The following is a 13,607-nucleotide window of genomic DNA, read 5'->3' as shown; positions in this document are numbered from 1 at the left end:
TAACTCAATTTTTTTAAAGTGTTTTGCTGCCATACCAGCAGTGCATTAGCTTAAAGAAAATAACCATACATTTTTTTACATTTTAGTGTCATTTTATGCTACAAAGCTTTATTTACATAGTTCTTCAGAATATATTTCAGTTGTCCATCCACTATTCTAAGTGTGATATGATATCAAATAGAGTAGATTTGCAGGAAAGCATAAAAGAGAGGGAACAATTCTACAACTTAATATATATAGTATCATTAGTGGTTATTATTTTTACAGTTTTCTTTTGAGAATAATCCACTGAATTTTTCTGCCATTGACATTTCTGGATTAAGTTGTCCTTAAGAGCAGTTTCCACAGAGAATTAAGAGTATAACAGTCCAATATATTTTTACAGTTGATATTTGACAGTTTGTGAGTAGGTGCAAATCATTTTTTCTCCCATTTTTTTTCAAAAGTCTTGGATGATGAAGAGGAATCATGACCTTCACCACTACTATATCGGTCATATAAAGTCTGAAATTAAAAACACACACCTGTTTTGTAACTTTTTAAATTCAATGGATTATCAGATTAATAAAGATAACTAAACATATTCTAACATGAAATGAATTTCTCTCTTGTTCTTTTAACTACAAAATTATTTTATAAACTATTGAAGATAATTAAGAATTGTAAACACCTAGCTTGGCCTAAAAATCTATCATAAGATACAGCTCAATATTTCTGTAAAAGAAATGTACCATAGCTATTAATAAGCATACATATGCACCTTCAAGCCCTTTTTAGTCTCCCGTATTTTTTTTTAAATAAAGCTAGTCTTAGATAAATTGCTACACTTTAAAATACCCTCATCAGGAAATAGACTATCAGATGATATTTCAACTAATAAACAGATGACATTAAAAAAAATAATACAAATTATTATATAAATAGGCATAATCAGCTATAATAAAATCTACATATTTTTTAAAGGATTCAAGACTAAACCAACATCTAATTTATGAAGATGACAGACATCTCTGTCTTGGAGAACACATAACCTTAGTGATAAAGGAAACTAATTCATCTCTATTTATAAAAGGCTCTAAATAATACACTGGTAGAAATTTAAAACATGAAGATGTTATTACTGAAATAAATAATTAGTAACTGCTTGGTTAACTAAACCAGTGGGCAATAAACATACATAGGGTTCTAGAAATGACAAGGTGTTTGATGGCAATGAGATCCAAAAAATGGTGGCATAGACATAAACCAACACTGGGAGGCTGAAAGGTTTGAGGCATTCACTTTGAGAAGTGTTCTGACTGCTGTACACAGCTGTAAGTCATTACATGTAACAAATACTGAGACTTCTCCAAGATGGTTTAAGAAAAAAATGGCTAGAAGAAATGAATTCAAAAGCTGTGTTAAGAATATTGTTGATTCAAAAGACAGGTTGCTTTTTAAATTTATCCAGCTGAGACCTGACTGCAATCTTAGGTATGCACCTTGTATGACAATTCACTTTCAACTGTGCTATCTGTACAATAAGAATGTAAATCAAGTAAGTCTATTTTGTCAAAAAGCACAAGTATCTAAATGTCGAAATATATTTCATAGTTGTCTTATGATTGGACCAAGTTTTCTTTGGAGTACCTGTTTAAGCATCTAATTCACTAAACTATACAAAACAATTAAAAGTAATGTAAATAGAGAACAGACATTCTTACTTTAGCAGCTTTCAAAATGGAGTTAGGAGAATTCAGACCAACGAGTTGGCCCAGAACATATTTCATTTCTTCAGTGGTGCCCTTAGCCATCTGATTACCTGTAATAAAAATATAATCAATAACCTACTGGTACCATTAAAAAAATATAAAATACACAAATACATTCTGTTTAACAGCACAATGGCTGGCTTTATGTAATTTATCATTGATCAAAGCTACTTACCAAGGATAAGTGAAAATGAATGCAAGTTAAAAAAAAAGGCGATTTCATTTATTTTAGTATTTTAGAATAAAAGAAACTTCCTTAAGGAAGGAGGAAATCTGGAAGTAGCCCATTCAAATTCTGGTTTTGTTATAGCTAAACGTCTGTTTATATTAGTAATTAGTATAATTACTTAGTATAATTAGTGTAATTACTTAGTAATTAATTAGTAATCTAATAAACTGATTTTCAAAGAAATACCTGGATGAGTTTGAATTTGAACATATGGATGCACCAGAAGCTCAGGAATGGATATCCTCTGTTTAGGGTCCCTTATTAAACAACACTATAAAAATAAGGATTAATTTTTTTAAAAATCAAGTTTTCTTATGTAATATTGACATAAAGTGTTTTTCAAGATTGCACCATACCACAGAAGTTGCTTTCTAGATAGCCCACTCAGAAATGACAAGATTCCATAAGTCATTCTTGCAAAATTCCCAAGTATTCATAAGCTTTTTAAAAATACCTTCAAAATAAACTTAACATGACTTAAAAAGCTAAGTCATTCAATAATTCCCTCCAATAGACTAGTTATATCTACCTATGCCAGATTTCAATGATTTCTTCTAAGCAAACAATTTAAGTATATGAAATATCATTCTTCTATATCCATATACTATTAATGTTACCTTTAACACATCTTGAAGATCTTTCTCTGGGATATCAGGAAATTCGATTTCATGATTAGGGTCAATTATGGCATGTAATTTAGAAATCTGATTAATTATATGTTGAAATGGTGTCTTCCCATAAGTCATATAGTACAAAATGCATCCTAAGGACCAAACGTCACTTTTGGGGCTTATCTAATTCAGAAAAAAAAAAAAAAAAAAAAAAAAAAAAAAAATTTATTTTAACATAAAATTAAATGTAAGAGTATTTTATATACACACATGTAAACATATATTCCCTGCCATTTAAAATCATAACTAAACCTCAAGGAATGTGCAAGTACTAGATTAAGTTTACATAAAAAAAATCTTTCTCTAGTTTTTGCTATATTTGGTTATTTTATCAAGAAATGAGCTTTAAGTCTCTCAACAAACTTGTAATTAAAATATTTCAACCAAAACATATATTACGTTCTTGTCAGCTTGCAACAATATAAACTAAAAAACATTAACTGCAAATTTTAAATTTATTTTTCTCCAAAATTATTTTATTATAATAAATTTGTATATAAAATTAATAATATGTAAATATGCATAGATTTCAAAAATGTTAAGTTGAACTATCCTAAACCCAAGAATGCAAATTATAGAGCCAGGCTGGGCTGCATTTGAATCCTGGCCTTATCATTAGCTAATTCTATGTATCTCCATTTCCTCACCCCTAAAACAGAAATAATAAAAGTACATTGTCATGGGCATTAAAGGATGTAACCATGAGATATGGGTAAGCATAAAGAATAATTTCCGGTTATAGTAAGTTCTCAAAAATATTACTTATCATAACATGTTCTTGTATTAAACAATCTCATTAGAAACAATGCAGTATTATAACATAATTACCATTTTGACTTTAAGAGAGAGAAAGGAGAAAAGAAAGCAGAATAGCAGTGTTGACATTAGGAAAGGAGAACAAGAACATAACAAAATACTTTTAACAGAAGAAAGAAAGGCATTTTATAATGATAAGAGATACAACCAACCAAGAAGATGGTCATGAACTTCTTTGCACGGAAACTACATTTAATAGAACTATATTGAGTAAAAACTACAATAAATTCTTTTGGTTGGAAGGGTAGAGAGATTTTAGCACACCTTTCAGAAAACGGCAGATAAAACAGACCCCATTGCCGAACACAAAGAAAACTAAAAATTAATAAAAATACTCCTCTTCCTCCAACTTAACCATCTGGAAATTAAATCTGTTTCTACATAAATCATGGATTAAAAAAGGATTTCAGATTCTAGAAAAATAGCAGTGGCTGTGGCAGAATAGTTTTTCTTATTTATTTTTTTTAATTAAAGTATAGCTGACACAATGTTAGTTTCAGGTGTGCAACATAGTGACAATTCAATACGTTATGCTATGCTCACCACAAGTATAGCTACTGTCTGTCAGTACACAACACTATTACAATACCATTGACTAGATTCCCTATGCTGTACCTTCCATCCCATGACTTACTCATTCCAGAGCTGGAGGCCTGTACCTCCCACTCCTCTTTTGGAGATCTATTTTGCCAGATCTCTTACCCACCTCCCTCCCCTCTGGCAACCATCAGTTTGTTCTCTGTATTTAGGAGTCTGTTTCTGCTTTTTATTTGTTTTGCATTTTAGATTGCAGCACAGTTTTTCATTCTGTCCAAATCCCCAGATAAGACAGACAGAGAAGCCTGTAGCAAAACCATAGACATATGGAGAAGATTTACAACAAAACAAAGTGAAAAGCCATACCCCAAAACCCCAGAATACGAAGGGACACAAACTACCAACAGCCACAAGTCGTGTATAGTAGAGGCATTTGAAACAGAAACAGAGGGAAATAGTGAATGTGCCCAATAGACCTCAGAATAGAAACTCCAAATAGCCAACAGATGTTCATTGGAAAGTAATTTGCAAACAGAGCTAGACTGGGAAGGGTTTGAGCTTTTCACAAGCAGGGATTATCTTACATGGTGGGATAAAAAATTTGTCTTCTGTTCAGAATCATTAAGGCCACTGTTTAGCAGGTGATTACATTGAATGGAGATTTACCCATAATATTAAAGCACTTAGTTGAAAACTGAAAAAATCTGAACTCTACAAGCAATTCAAAATAAATCTTATTTCAAAGTATTTTAAAACTGCAACTGAAAACTTTAGAATTAATGAAAATTAATACTACAAAAAAGTGGAAGTAGAAGTTAAAGTAAAACTCAGTAAAATTCAGTTTTAATGTTTTCATTAAGAAAGAATACAAAAATTAAATTGGCAATTATCTAAATCCAGAAACTACAAAAAAAAAGAAACCTAAAGGAAATACAATTAATAAAGATAAAAACAGAAATTAGAGAGCAAATGAAAATAGAATTAATAAATGAAGACTTGGTTCTTTAAAATTAACAAAACCTTGGAAAGTCTAACCAAGAAAAAGAAAAAAGACAACAAATCTAAGTATTAAAAGAAAAGGGGAAGCTAAACAAATGATAAAAAGAATTTTATAAGAGACTATTTGACATAATGTTATGTCAGTTATTTGAAAAGAAATTTACAAGCCACAATTTTCTAGGAAGGAAAATATAATTAGTAAATAAGCACATATTTATCAAGCAATTATTTAGGGCTAGACAATGTATTATGTGATTTATATTCTTTATCATTTAATCCTCACCTTTAAAATAGGTACTGTTTATAAGCTGAATTTATAGATGAAGAAACCAGGCAAGTTAATTCATAAAGATGGTTGTTAACAAAGAGGCAGGTCTATTACTTGAATGCAGGTCCCTGGACAACAATGTAATGCTTGCATGCACTTGGTTACACTGCTATAGAGCAACGAAGGATTAGCTTGGGAGCCAGAGGCATCCAGGCAAGCAAAATGAGCCCAAGAAGAGACACCAATGAGGCTAACACAAAGTTCACTGAGGTGGTAAAATAAGGCAAGTGGGAAAGTAGCTGTGGCAGGCTGGGAAAAAACTGCCTATTAGAATTGTACTTGGAAATGTAGAATTCACAAATGAATAAATAGTAAGAGATAAAATGTAAGAATCAAAGAGGAAACAAAAGACTTCAAGGATCATTTTAATGTGCCTAACTCTGAGCTAATTTAGTCTTAATTTCTACCTTTCATTTTGAAACTGAAAAAAAATACCCTGGGTACATTTTTTGTTAGAGCACATTGTTGAGACATCCCGTATTAAAAGCACAATATTAAAAGAACAGTCTCAAATCAATAACTGTAAAACTGAATCCCATGACCATTTGCCAAAGAAAGCAAGGTCTCTAAAATGGCCTAAAAAGTTTTAGAACTTAAGCAACTTTCAGTTATCCGTTAGGTTTAATCAGAGAATAGTCCATTCCCTTCTGATGCCAGATAAATGGGATCTAAATAACCTTCATAATACCTTTGACTTGGATTTCCCATTCTCTCTTGAGGAAGACATATCTTTGATTGCTTCTGGTGGCATGTAATTAACTGTACCAACCTGTATGCCAAAGCACAGAAAACACTAATCAATGAAAATATTTTATTCTGCTTTAGATTTTTTAAAACACAAATGTCAGATTCTTAGAAACTTGAATAATTACATATTTCAATAATATATTTTAAAAAATCAAGTAACTGACAATGATATTAGGACATAAGTTTCTTCACAACTCCAGAAAAATAAATTGGGTCCATAATCAGAAAAGTTATTCCTTTCAGAATGCTAAGCTTTTTCTATGATTATGATAGGCAACTACCATAAAACTGTAGAGGCTAAAATTATATTAATGGCCATAAACTTGAGGAATTGATATCACTCATTTCTCTGTGCTGGAACAGGCCTAGAATGCTTAAAAAAAAAAAAAAAAAAAATCAACCAAGCAACAATTCAAAAATCTAGCTATGTCTCCAAGTATTCCTTGGGCCCATGTCCAGAGTGAGATGGGGCAGGAATCTAAACCATGCAAGAGTTTCCACAGTCAGATTATGCCAACCTTAAAAGGCATTTATTTTAGTCTAAAATAAGTGGTTCTGTTTTCAAGCACCGAATACCTGTACTTTAGGGCCTTGCCATAGAGGGAATCTTCAAGTTGATTTACAATTACATGTTCAGCCATATTTTTGATACAAAGAGAAGTTATTATCAAATAGAATTGTTTCAAAGGCATGCTGTTCATCTATTCCTCCTAAAAATAGTCTAGTTTTACTTCTAGGATTATGGCACATCCACACCAGAAATCTGCATACATAGAATACATCATCTTGACTTCAAGCAGGATTATTTTTAGTTATTCTTTGGTGTTATCACCTCAGTTTTTATGGAGACAAATTTATTAAGTTTGTAACTGCATATCCTATTAGAAAAAGGCAGTAGAGTACAATATTATGGTTGTTTCCAATATGAAGGCCCACTTAAGAACTTTTTTTCAAATGCAAGTGATAGGAAAAGCTTTACTTCTCCAGAAGAATGAAATAATCTTACCTCATGGACAATAAAAAAAACATGTAACTGCAATTCCCTCTTTGGTTGCTACCAGGAATCTCTGAGACAAAGTTTCAGGTGAACTCAAGATCATGACAAAGGTGATTTCCAAGACAGGCATTATGCTTCTCTACCTCAGCTATAGGAAAATCATTTCAAAGTGCCAGATTTGTTTCTACCTGATCTTGACTCTCTAAAGTGTATTAAATATGGTTTTTATTCTTATAGTATCTATTCTTAATACAAAGGTTTCAAATCCTTTGAAGAATGAGGTAGGAAAAATAAAATCCCCATTAGCAAAATACTTTACAGGTGAAATGGAACTGAACTGTAGTGGGTAGTAACCAACCATTCGTTAAGTCTTACCTGAGAGTCTTTAACAATACTTGTTGTATCTGGTTGCATTTGATTTGCAATCCCAAAATCAATTAGTTTTAGCATTCCATCAACTATCAGAAAGTTAGCAGGTTTCAGATCACTGTGAACGATGCCTTCAAAATAAAAATCCATTGTAATATCAGACAATGTAAAACATTCTAAGTATAAAATATATTTCACAATGGGGTGCCGAGGTGGCTCAGTCGGTTGAGTGTCCGACTTCTGCTCATGTCATGATCTCACGGCTCGTGAGTTAGAGCCCTGCATCGGGCTCTGTACCGACAGCTCAGAGCCTGGAGCCTGCTTTGGATTCTGTGTCTCCTCTCTCTGCCCCTCCCCCGCTCACTCTGTCTCTCTCTCTCTCTCTCTCAAAAATCAATAAATGTTAAAAAAAAAAAAAAAAAAGAAATTTCACAATCTACTGGCCTAGTTGATTCCTTTGGTCAAAGTAAATGCTCATGTATAATATTTTTTTAATGTTTATTTATCTTGAGAGCGAGAAGAGAGCATGTGAGTTGGGGAGGGGCAGAAAGAGAATCCCAAGCAGGCTCCACACTGTCAGCTCAGAGCCCGATGCAAGGCTCATCTCAATCAACCGTGAGATCATGACCTGAGCCGAAACCAAGAGTCAAACACTTAACCAACTGAGCCACTCAGGAGCCCCTCCTTTTTAATATTTTCTAAAAAGATATAGTACCGGCAATGTACCAAGCACTATTCTAAGTTTGCTGCTTATCTTGAATCATTTAATCCTCACACCAGAACTGGGGTAATTACTATACTAATATTATCCTTTTAAGTGAAAAAACTAAGGCACAGAGATTAAGTAATTTGCTCAAGGTCATAAAACCTAAGTGACAGGGCCTCTGGCTTCAGAGTTTATGATCTTCACCACCCACTAGATAACATCATAAATTATATTGTCAGATGGAAGACCCTAATGCTCCTGACACCTCTATCCCTACAGCCCTGATCTTAATCACTGAATTATCTTTTAACTTATAGGGAGACATGAGGAGAAAAATTACAATTAATCTAGGTTAGCAGTTATTTTTTAAAAAGGATAAGGTAAAAATAAATAAATACATAAATAAATAAAATAATAAATAAAAAAAATAAAAAGGATAAGGTAAAGGCAGAGAAGCCCTAAAAAGAACCAAGTCCAAGTAAAAAAAAAAAAAAACAACCTAGGGCTAACAATTGAAAAAGAATAAAACCAACTCCCACACAAGGGACACAATACAAAACGACTAACATAATGAGCACAATAAACATCTCAGATCTTTGGGATGCCTGAACCCCAAAGTCTCAGATCTGCTATAACTGAACTATTTGGAGACACAGGATAATGGACTATGTTAATACTAATAAAGATATGGGTATATTTTGCACTATGGATGCATTATGGCTGTGAGGACTTGAGTTCATGCACTATATCCTTTGGTTAACGGTGTTTTAAAGAAATGTTTTTTGTGCCTCCATCTTTAAATGAGCGTCCAAATATTTAGTTTATCTAGTCTAGAGGTGCCAATAACAAATACCTAAAAATCGTAAGATGACACTATTAATGATTATTGTAACTCAGCATATAACGAGTTTTAAAATACCATGTTGATGAATTGTGTAAACTGCCTCCAACATATTTTTCCAGTAACTTTTACGTTCCCATGGATTGATGGATTTTTTCTTTTTGAGCCAACTATTAAGATCTATATTTCCACATTCCATTACCATATAAATGTACTGGTCCGTGATTTCACTGCCATTAAAAACAAAAACAACAACAAAAAAATACATGGTTAGCTTACACTATTAAGACTAAGTATTTATCTTCTTTATCTGTAGAATTATAGCAAAAATAGTGTTCTTTTATATTAAAAAAAATCCTTACTAATCATAAAGTCGGATGATCTTATCACTGTGTTGTTGTAGTTTATTCAAATAAGCAATTTCATTCCGATAACTATCAATTGTTTGATTATCTGCTTCTTCTAAGTTCACATACTTTATAGCATGTATCTGTTTCTTTTCATTCAATACCTGGAATACCTATATAGAACAAAAGAAAAAGTTTAGAATGCACTACTTTTACACTATCACAATATCTCTAAATTTATTAGAATTTTAGGTTGAGAAATACCGATATGAATAATTAAACGTGTCTGGGCTTATTTTGAGTATTGAAGGGAAAAAAAATATGTTAGGAGAGTTAACAGACCATTCTCAACTACCTATGACAATGGGCATTCAATAACACAAAGGCATAAACATAAAGTTTTTATAACAACATATAAGAAAGATTATTTAAATTTCATATCTATTCATAACACTGTTGGGTTGCCCTGACCAAAAAAATAACCTAAAGCAAAAGACATTCAAAAATGTTAAGAGGGGTGCCTGGGTGGCTTAATTGGTTGAGTGTCTGACTCTTGGTTTTGGCTCAGGTCGTGATCCCAAAGTCACGGGATAGAGCTCAGCAGGGAATGTGAAGCCTGCTTAAGATTTTCTCTCTCCCACCACTGCTGCCCTCTTCTCTGTTTTGCACTCATGCACATGCTCTCTCTTTCATAAATGAATTAAATAAATAAATAAATAATTCAATAAAATGTTAAGAACTACTAAGGGCTTTCATAAAGAGTCAATTCATTTCACAGATGGTGTTTTTTCCAGGTGCCTGGAATTGGCATCTCATTCATGTGGTATTTTAAAATATGTAATAATTGTAAGCTATTTGTATATTCAGTTGTGAAAAGTAGATTAGATCAAAGTTTATGAATTTTTCTTTAAGTAGGCTTCACACCCAGCTCAGAGCACAATGTGGGGTTTGAACTCACACCCTGAGATCAAAACCTGAGCTCAGATCAAGAATCTGTAGCTTAACTGACTGAGCCACCCAGGCGCCCCAGATTAGGTCCCATTTTCAAAGTCAAGTTGACAAGAACAAGATGTTCCTATAAGCCCACTGTCAGGTATGGGTCAAACAGCTCTGGCTATAATGACAGTCAACTTCTAAGCAATAGGGCAGATAATAAATACATTTTGAAAAGTAGAAAATACTGTTAATGTGTCCAACTTTCAGAAAACATGCAAGAGGCATGAGGCTTCTAAAATGCAAGTATACAAATACAAATGCCATTATAAGCAAGAAAAATTACATTCATTCATCCCTTTTGACAAAATGAAGTAAAATATCATTTATTTAAAAACCATTTAACCTTGACCAGGTCGGGGCAAGGATAAGAAGAGAACGAATGTGTCTATGAGATTCATGCATTTACAACTGTACTAATAAGGACAGTCTATCAAGCAGTCAGGTATAGTTACTTTAAAATTTTAAATATAAAACTAACAAAGTATTACTGGTTTTATTTGCACACACAGCAAATTAGACAAAGAGGGGCATTAAAACAGTGATAGGGCAAGAGACCGCAGAAAAGAGCAAAGGATGATAAAAGGAATTTTAAAACAGTGTAAAACCACTTTGTATATGGTAAACAGCCTTCTAAACCTCAGAGAATTGAGAGTACCTACCACTCTAGTAGAATTAAAATGTTGTTAGTAGTTCCTACCACACAGGGTTGGAAGGATGACCAAGATGGATGTGTCTGGAATGTAGCAAAGTTAGCTACCATCATTAAGGACAATTAGGACAGAATGAAGTGGACATTTTAAAACCTATTAAAGTTGTCAGGTATATCAGAAAAAGATATTTGCAAGATATTAAAACTATATAATAAGATCTCAAAGTTTTGAAGGAAATAAAAACTTTTCAATCAACTTTTTGCACGTATGTGCTTTTACTCCCCTACTGCCCCTTTTCTGGCAAAATTCTTGCAATAACTGATGAGTAGCCTCTACTTCCATCTCATAGAGATAGTATCAGAGTTATAATTTTCAGTTTCATGGGAAGTTGGTGAAAGAACTAGACAGGCTAGTATCATGACTATTCCTATTAGCCTCTATGACCTTCCTAAATGTTCTTAATACTGTATAAGTTGGCCACTGCCTAAACTCTAGAATAGAGCATAAATGGTTAGTTTCACAAAGCATGTTACCCTCTTTCCCTGAGGTACATTGATTTTGTCAACTCCACCATAATAATTAAATTAAAAAATGATAATATAATCACACTAAAAAAAATATGGGTCAGTCGTGTCTTTATCATCTGACCCTTCACTTAAGCTAACATCTTCATTATGCTCCAAGGAAAAAATGTTTAAAACACCGTCAAGATTATTTTACATCCTCTGAAAACATGCCACTAAATAAGTATCTCACCTGGACACTATTCAATTATAGCTAAAGTAATAAAGGTTAACAAAAGAATTTCTATTAAAGCAACTAAATCAGATAATTCAAATATATTGATAAAAATCAATTGTCCCTTTATTCCCATGCCTGAAATCTGAGACAAGGGAAAGAAAATGTATACAAAAAAGGAATGAATATTATTGAACTGCTACTCATAGTAATGTACACACCTTTTTATAATAAGTTAACAAGACCATCTTAAACAAATCTAGCTATTGTTAGTTGGCTTAGAAAATACAGTAAAACTTAAACCCAACAGGCTGTGCTTCATACATCATCCTTAACTTATAACAGCAAAACAGTTGAGGAGGGACATTCATTCAACAAATAACTTCACTCTGTCATGTTCTAGGTAGTATTCTAGATAACAGAGCAAACACTGTTGAGCAAATCAGACAAACATCCCTATCTTGATGGAACTATATTCAAGTTCAGGAAGACACAAACAACAAACCAAATAAGTAAATTACAAAGCACAGAGGATGGGCTACAGAGAAAAATAAAGAAGGAAATGGAGCTTACCAGTGACTGGAAGGTTAAGAGTTGTGGTACTAAAGAGTATGGCCAAGGAAGGCCTGATTGAGAAGATATTTGAGCAAAGACATGAGGAGATCTAGAGGAAAACTGACTCTTACGTTAAAATACACCAGGAAAGCAAGGATTAAATCAATGAAACTAGGGATACGGCTATTATAATAATCCAGGTGGAAAGATGGCAGTTGTTTTGAACAAAATGATAGTAGTGGAGGTGGTGAGAAATAGGCAAATGTTAGATATGCTCTGAGGTAGAACCAACAAGATTTACCAACTGACTGGGTGTATGTGTGAGAGAAAGTGAGGTCAATTATGATTTCAGAGTTTTTGGCCTAGTTAGTGGAAGAATGAAGTTGCCATTTACTGAACTGGGAAACACTATGGAGCCAGAGTTATGTTTGGGACATATTAAGTTTTAAATATCTAGTAGACACCCAAAGAGAGATAGTGAGCAATGAGACTGGATATACAAGTCTGGAATTCAAGTGGGAGGTCTAAGCTAGAAAGATGTTTAAGAACTGTCAGCATATACATGGTATCTAAAACCATGAGTCTGGACAACACCAGTGAGTTTAGAAAGAGAAGAAAAGAGGTCAAGGACTAAACCCTGGGGCATTGCACCATTAGGATGGGGGACAAGAACACTTAAAAGGAATGGCCAATTGGAGAAGAGGAAAACTGAGGGAGGCCAAGTGGGAATAAAAAAAAGTTCCAATAAGAAAAGAACAATCAACTCTCCCAAATGCTAAGTAACCCAAATTAAAGCAAAGAATTAGATTTAATAAAAACATTGAGATCACTGGTGATCTTGATAGCAATTGTTTTTGCTAAGTGATAAAGGTAAAAATCTGACTGAAGTGGATTTAAGAGAACCGAATGAGAAGAACTAAAGATGGTAAGTTTAGACAGATCTTTTGAGATGCCTTCCACCCAGAAAAGCAGAACCATGTAAATTTAGAGCTCAAATACATTTAGAAAATGATCTAGTCTAATTCCAGAAACTCTCATTACTAAACTGTTTTTGAAATGAAAAACTCAAAAAACTCAAAATATTAATCATATATCTTGCTGAATCATCCTAAAATATTATTTACAACATGCCCTACCTGATGTTTAGAAAGATTCTTTTATGATAATACATAGCCTCATTTGCCACCCCAAATCCATGTTAATGTCATTTAGAGAAGAAATCTAGAGGCATAGGACATCAGAGGGAAGAACAGAGAATTAGAATTAGGAGATAGGTCTAAAGAGATATGTCATTTGTTGGAAAGAGGGAATGGGAGCAGGGGATAAGGAT

The 13,607-nt window shown here is 33.0% G+C and overlaps 1 protein-coding gene across 7 annotated transcripts in view; it reads right to left on the bottom strand.

The window, feature by feature from the left end:
* Nucleotides 1–231: 231 nt before the first annotated feature.
* Nucleotides 232–13,607, bottom strand: part of TTK (TTK protein kinase) — a 38,678-nt gene continuing 25,302 nt past the window's right edge. For all 7 annotated transcript variants that reach the window (XM_060616019.3, XM_060616020.3, XM_060616015.3 and 4 more), the window contains 8 exons: nt 9,354–9,511; nt 9,070–9,221; nt 7,451–7,575; nt 6,020–6,100; nt 2,598–2,774; nt 2,167–2,251; nt 1,704–1,801; nt 232–504 (listed from right to left, as the gene is read on the bottom strand). In XM_060616019.3, the coding sequence (XP_060472002.2) occupies nt 418–504; nt 1,704–1,801; nt 2,167–2,251; nt 2,598–2,774; nt 6,020–6,100; nt 7,451–7,575; nt 9,070–9,221; nt 9,354–9,511 (963 nt within the window). In that variant the 3' untranslated portion in view covers nt 232–417. The remainder of the gene's footprint in view (nt 505–1,703; nt 1,802–2,166; nt 2,252–2,597; nt 2,775–6,019; nt 6,101–7,450; nt 7,576–9,069; nt 9,222–9,353; nt 9,512–13,607) is intronic.

The sequence above is a fragment of the Panthera onca genome, chromosome B2 (genome assembly GCF_046562875.1).
Source record: "Panthera onca isolate mPanOnc1 chromosome B2, mPanOnc1 haplotype 2, whole genome shotgun sequence".
NCBI lineage: Eukaryota > Metazoa > Chordata > Mammalia > Carnivora > Felidae > Panthera > Panthera onca.
This window is presented reverse-complemented; position numbering and strand designations above follow the sequence as displayed.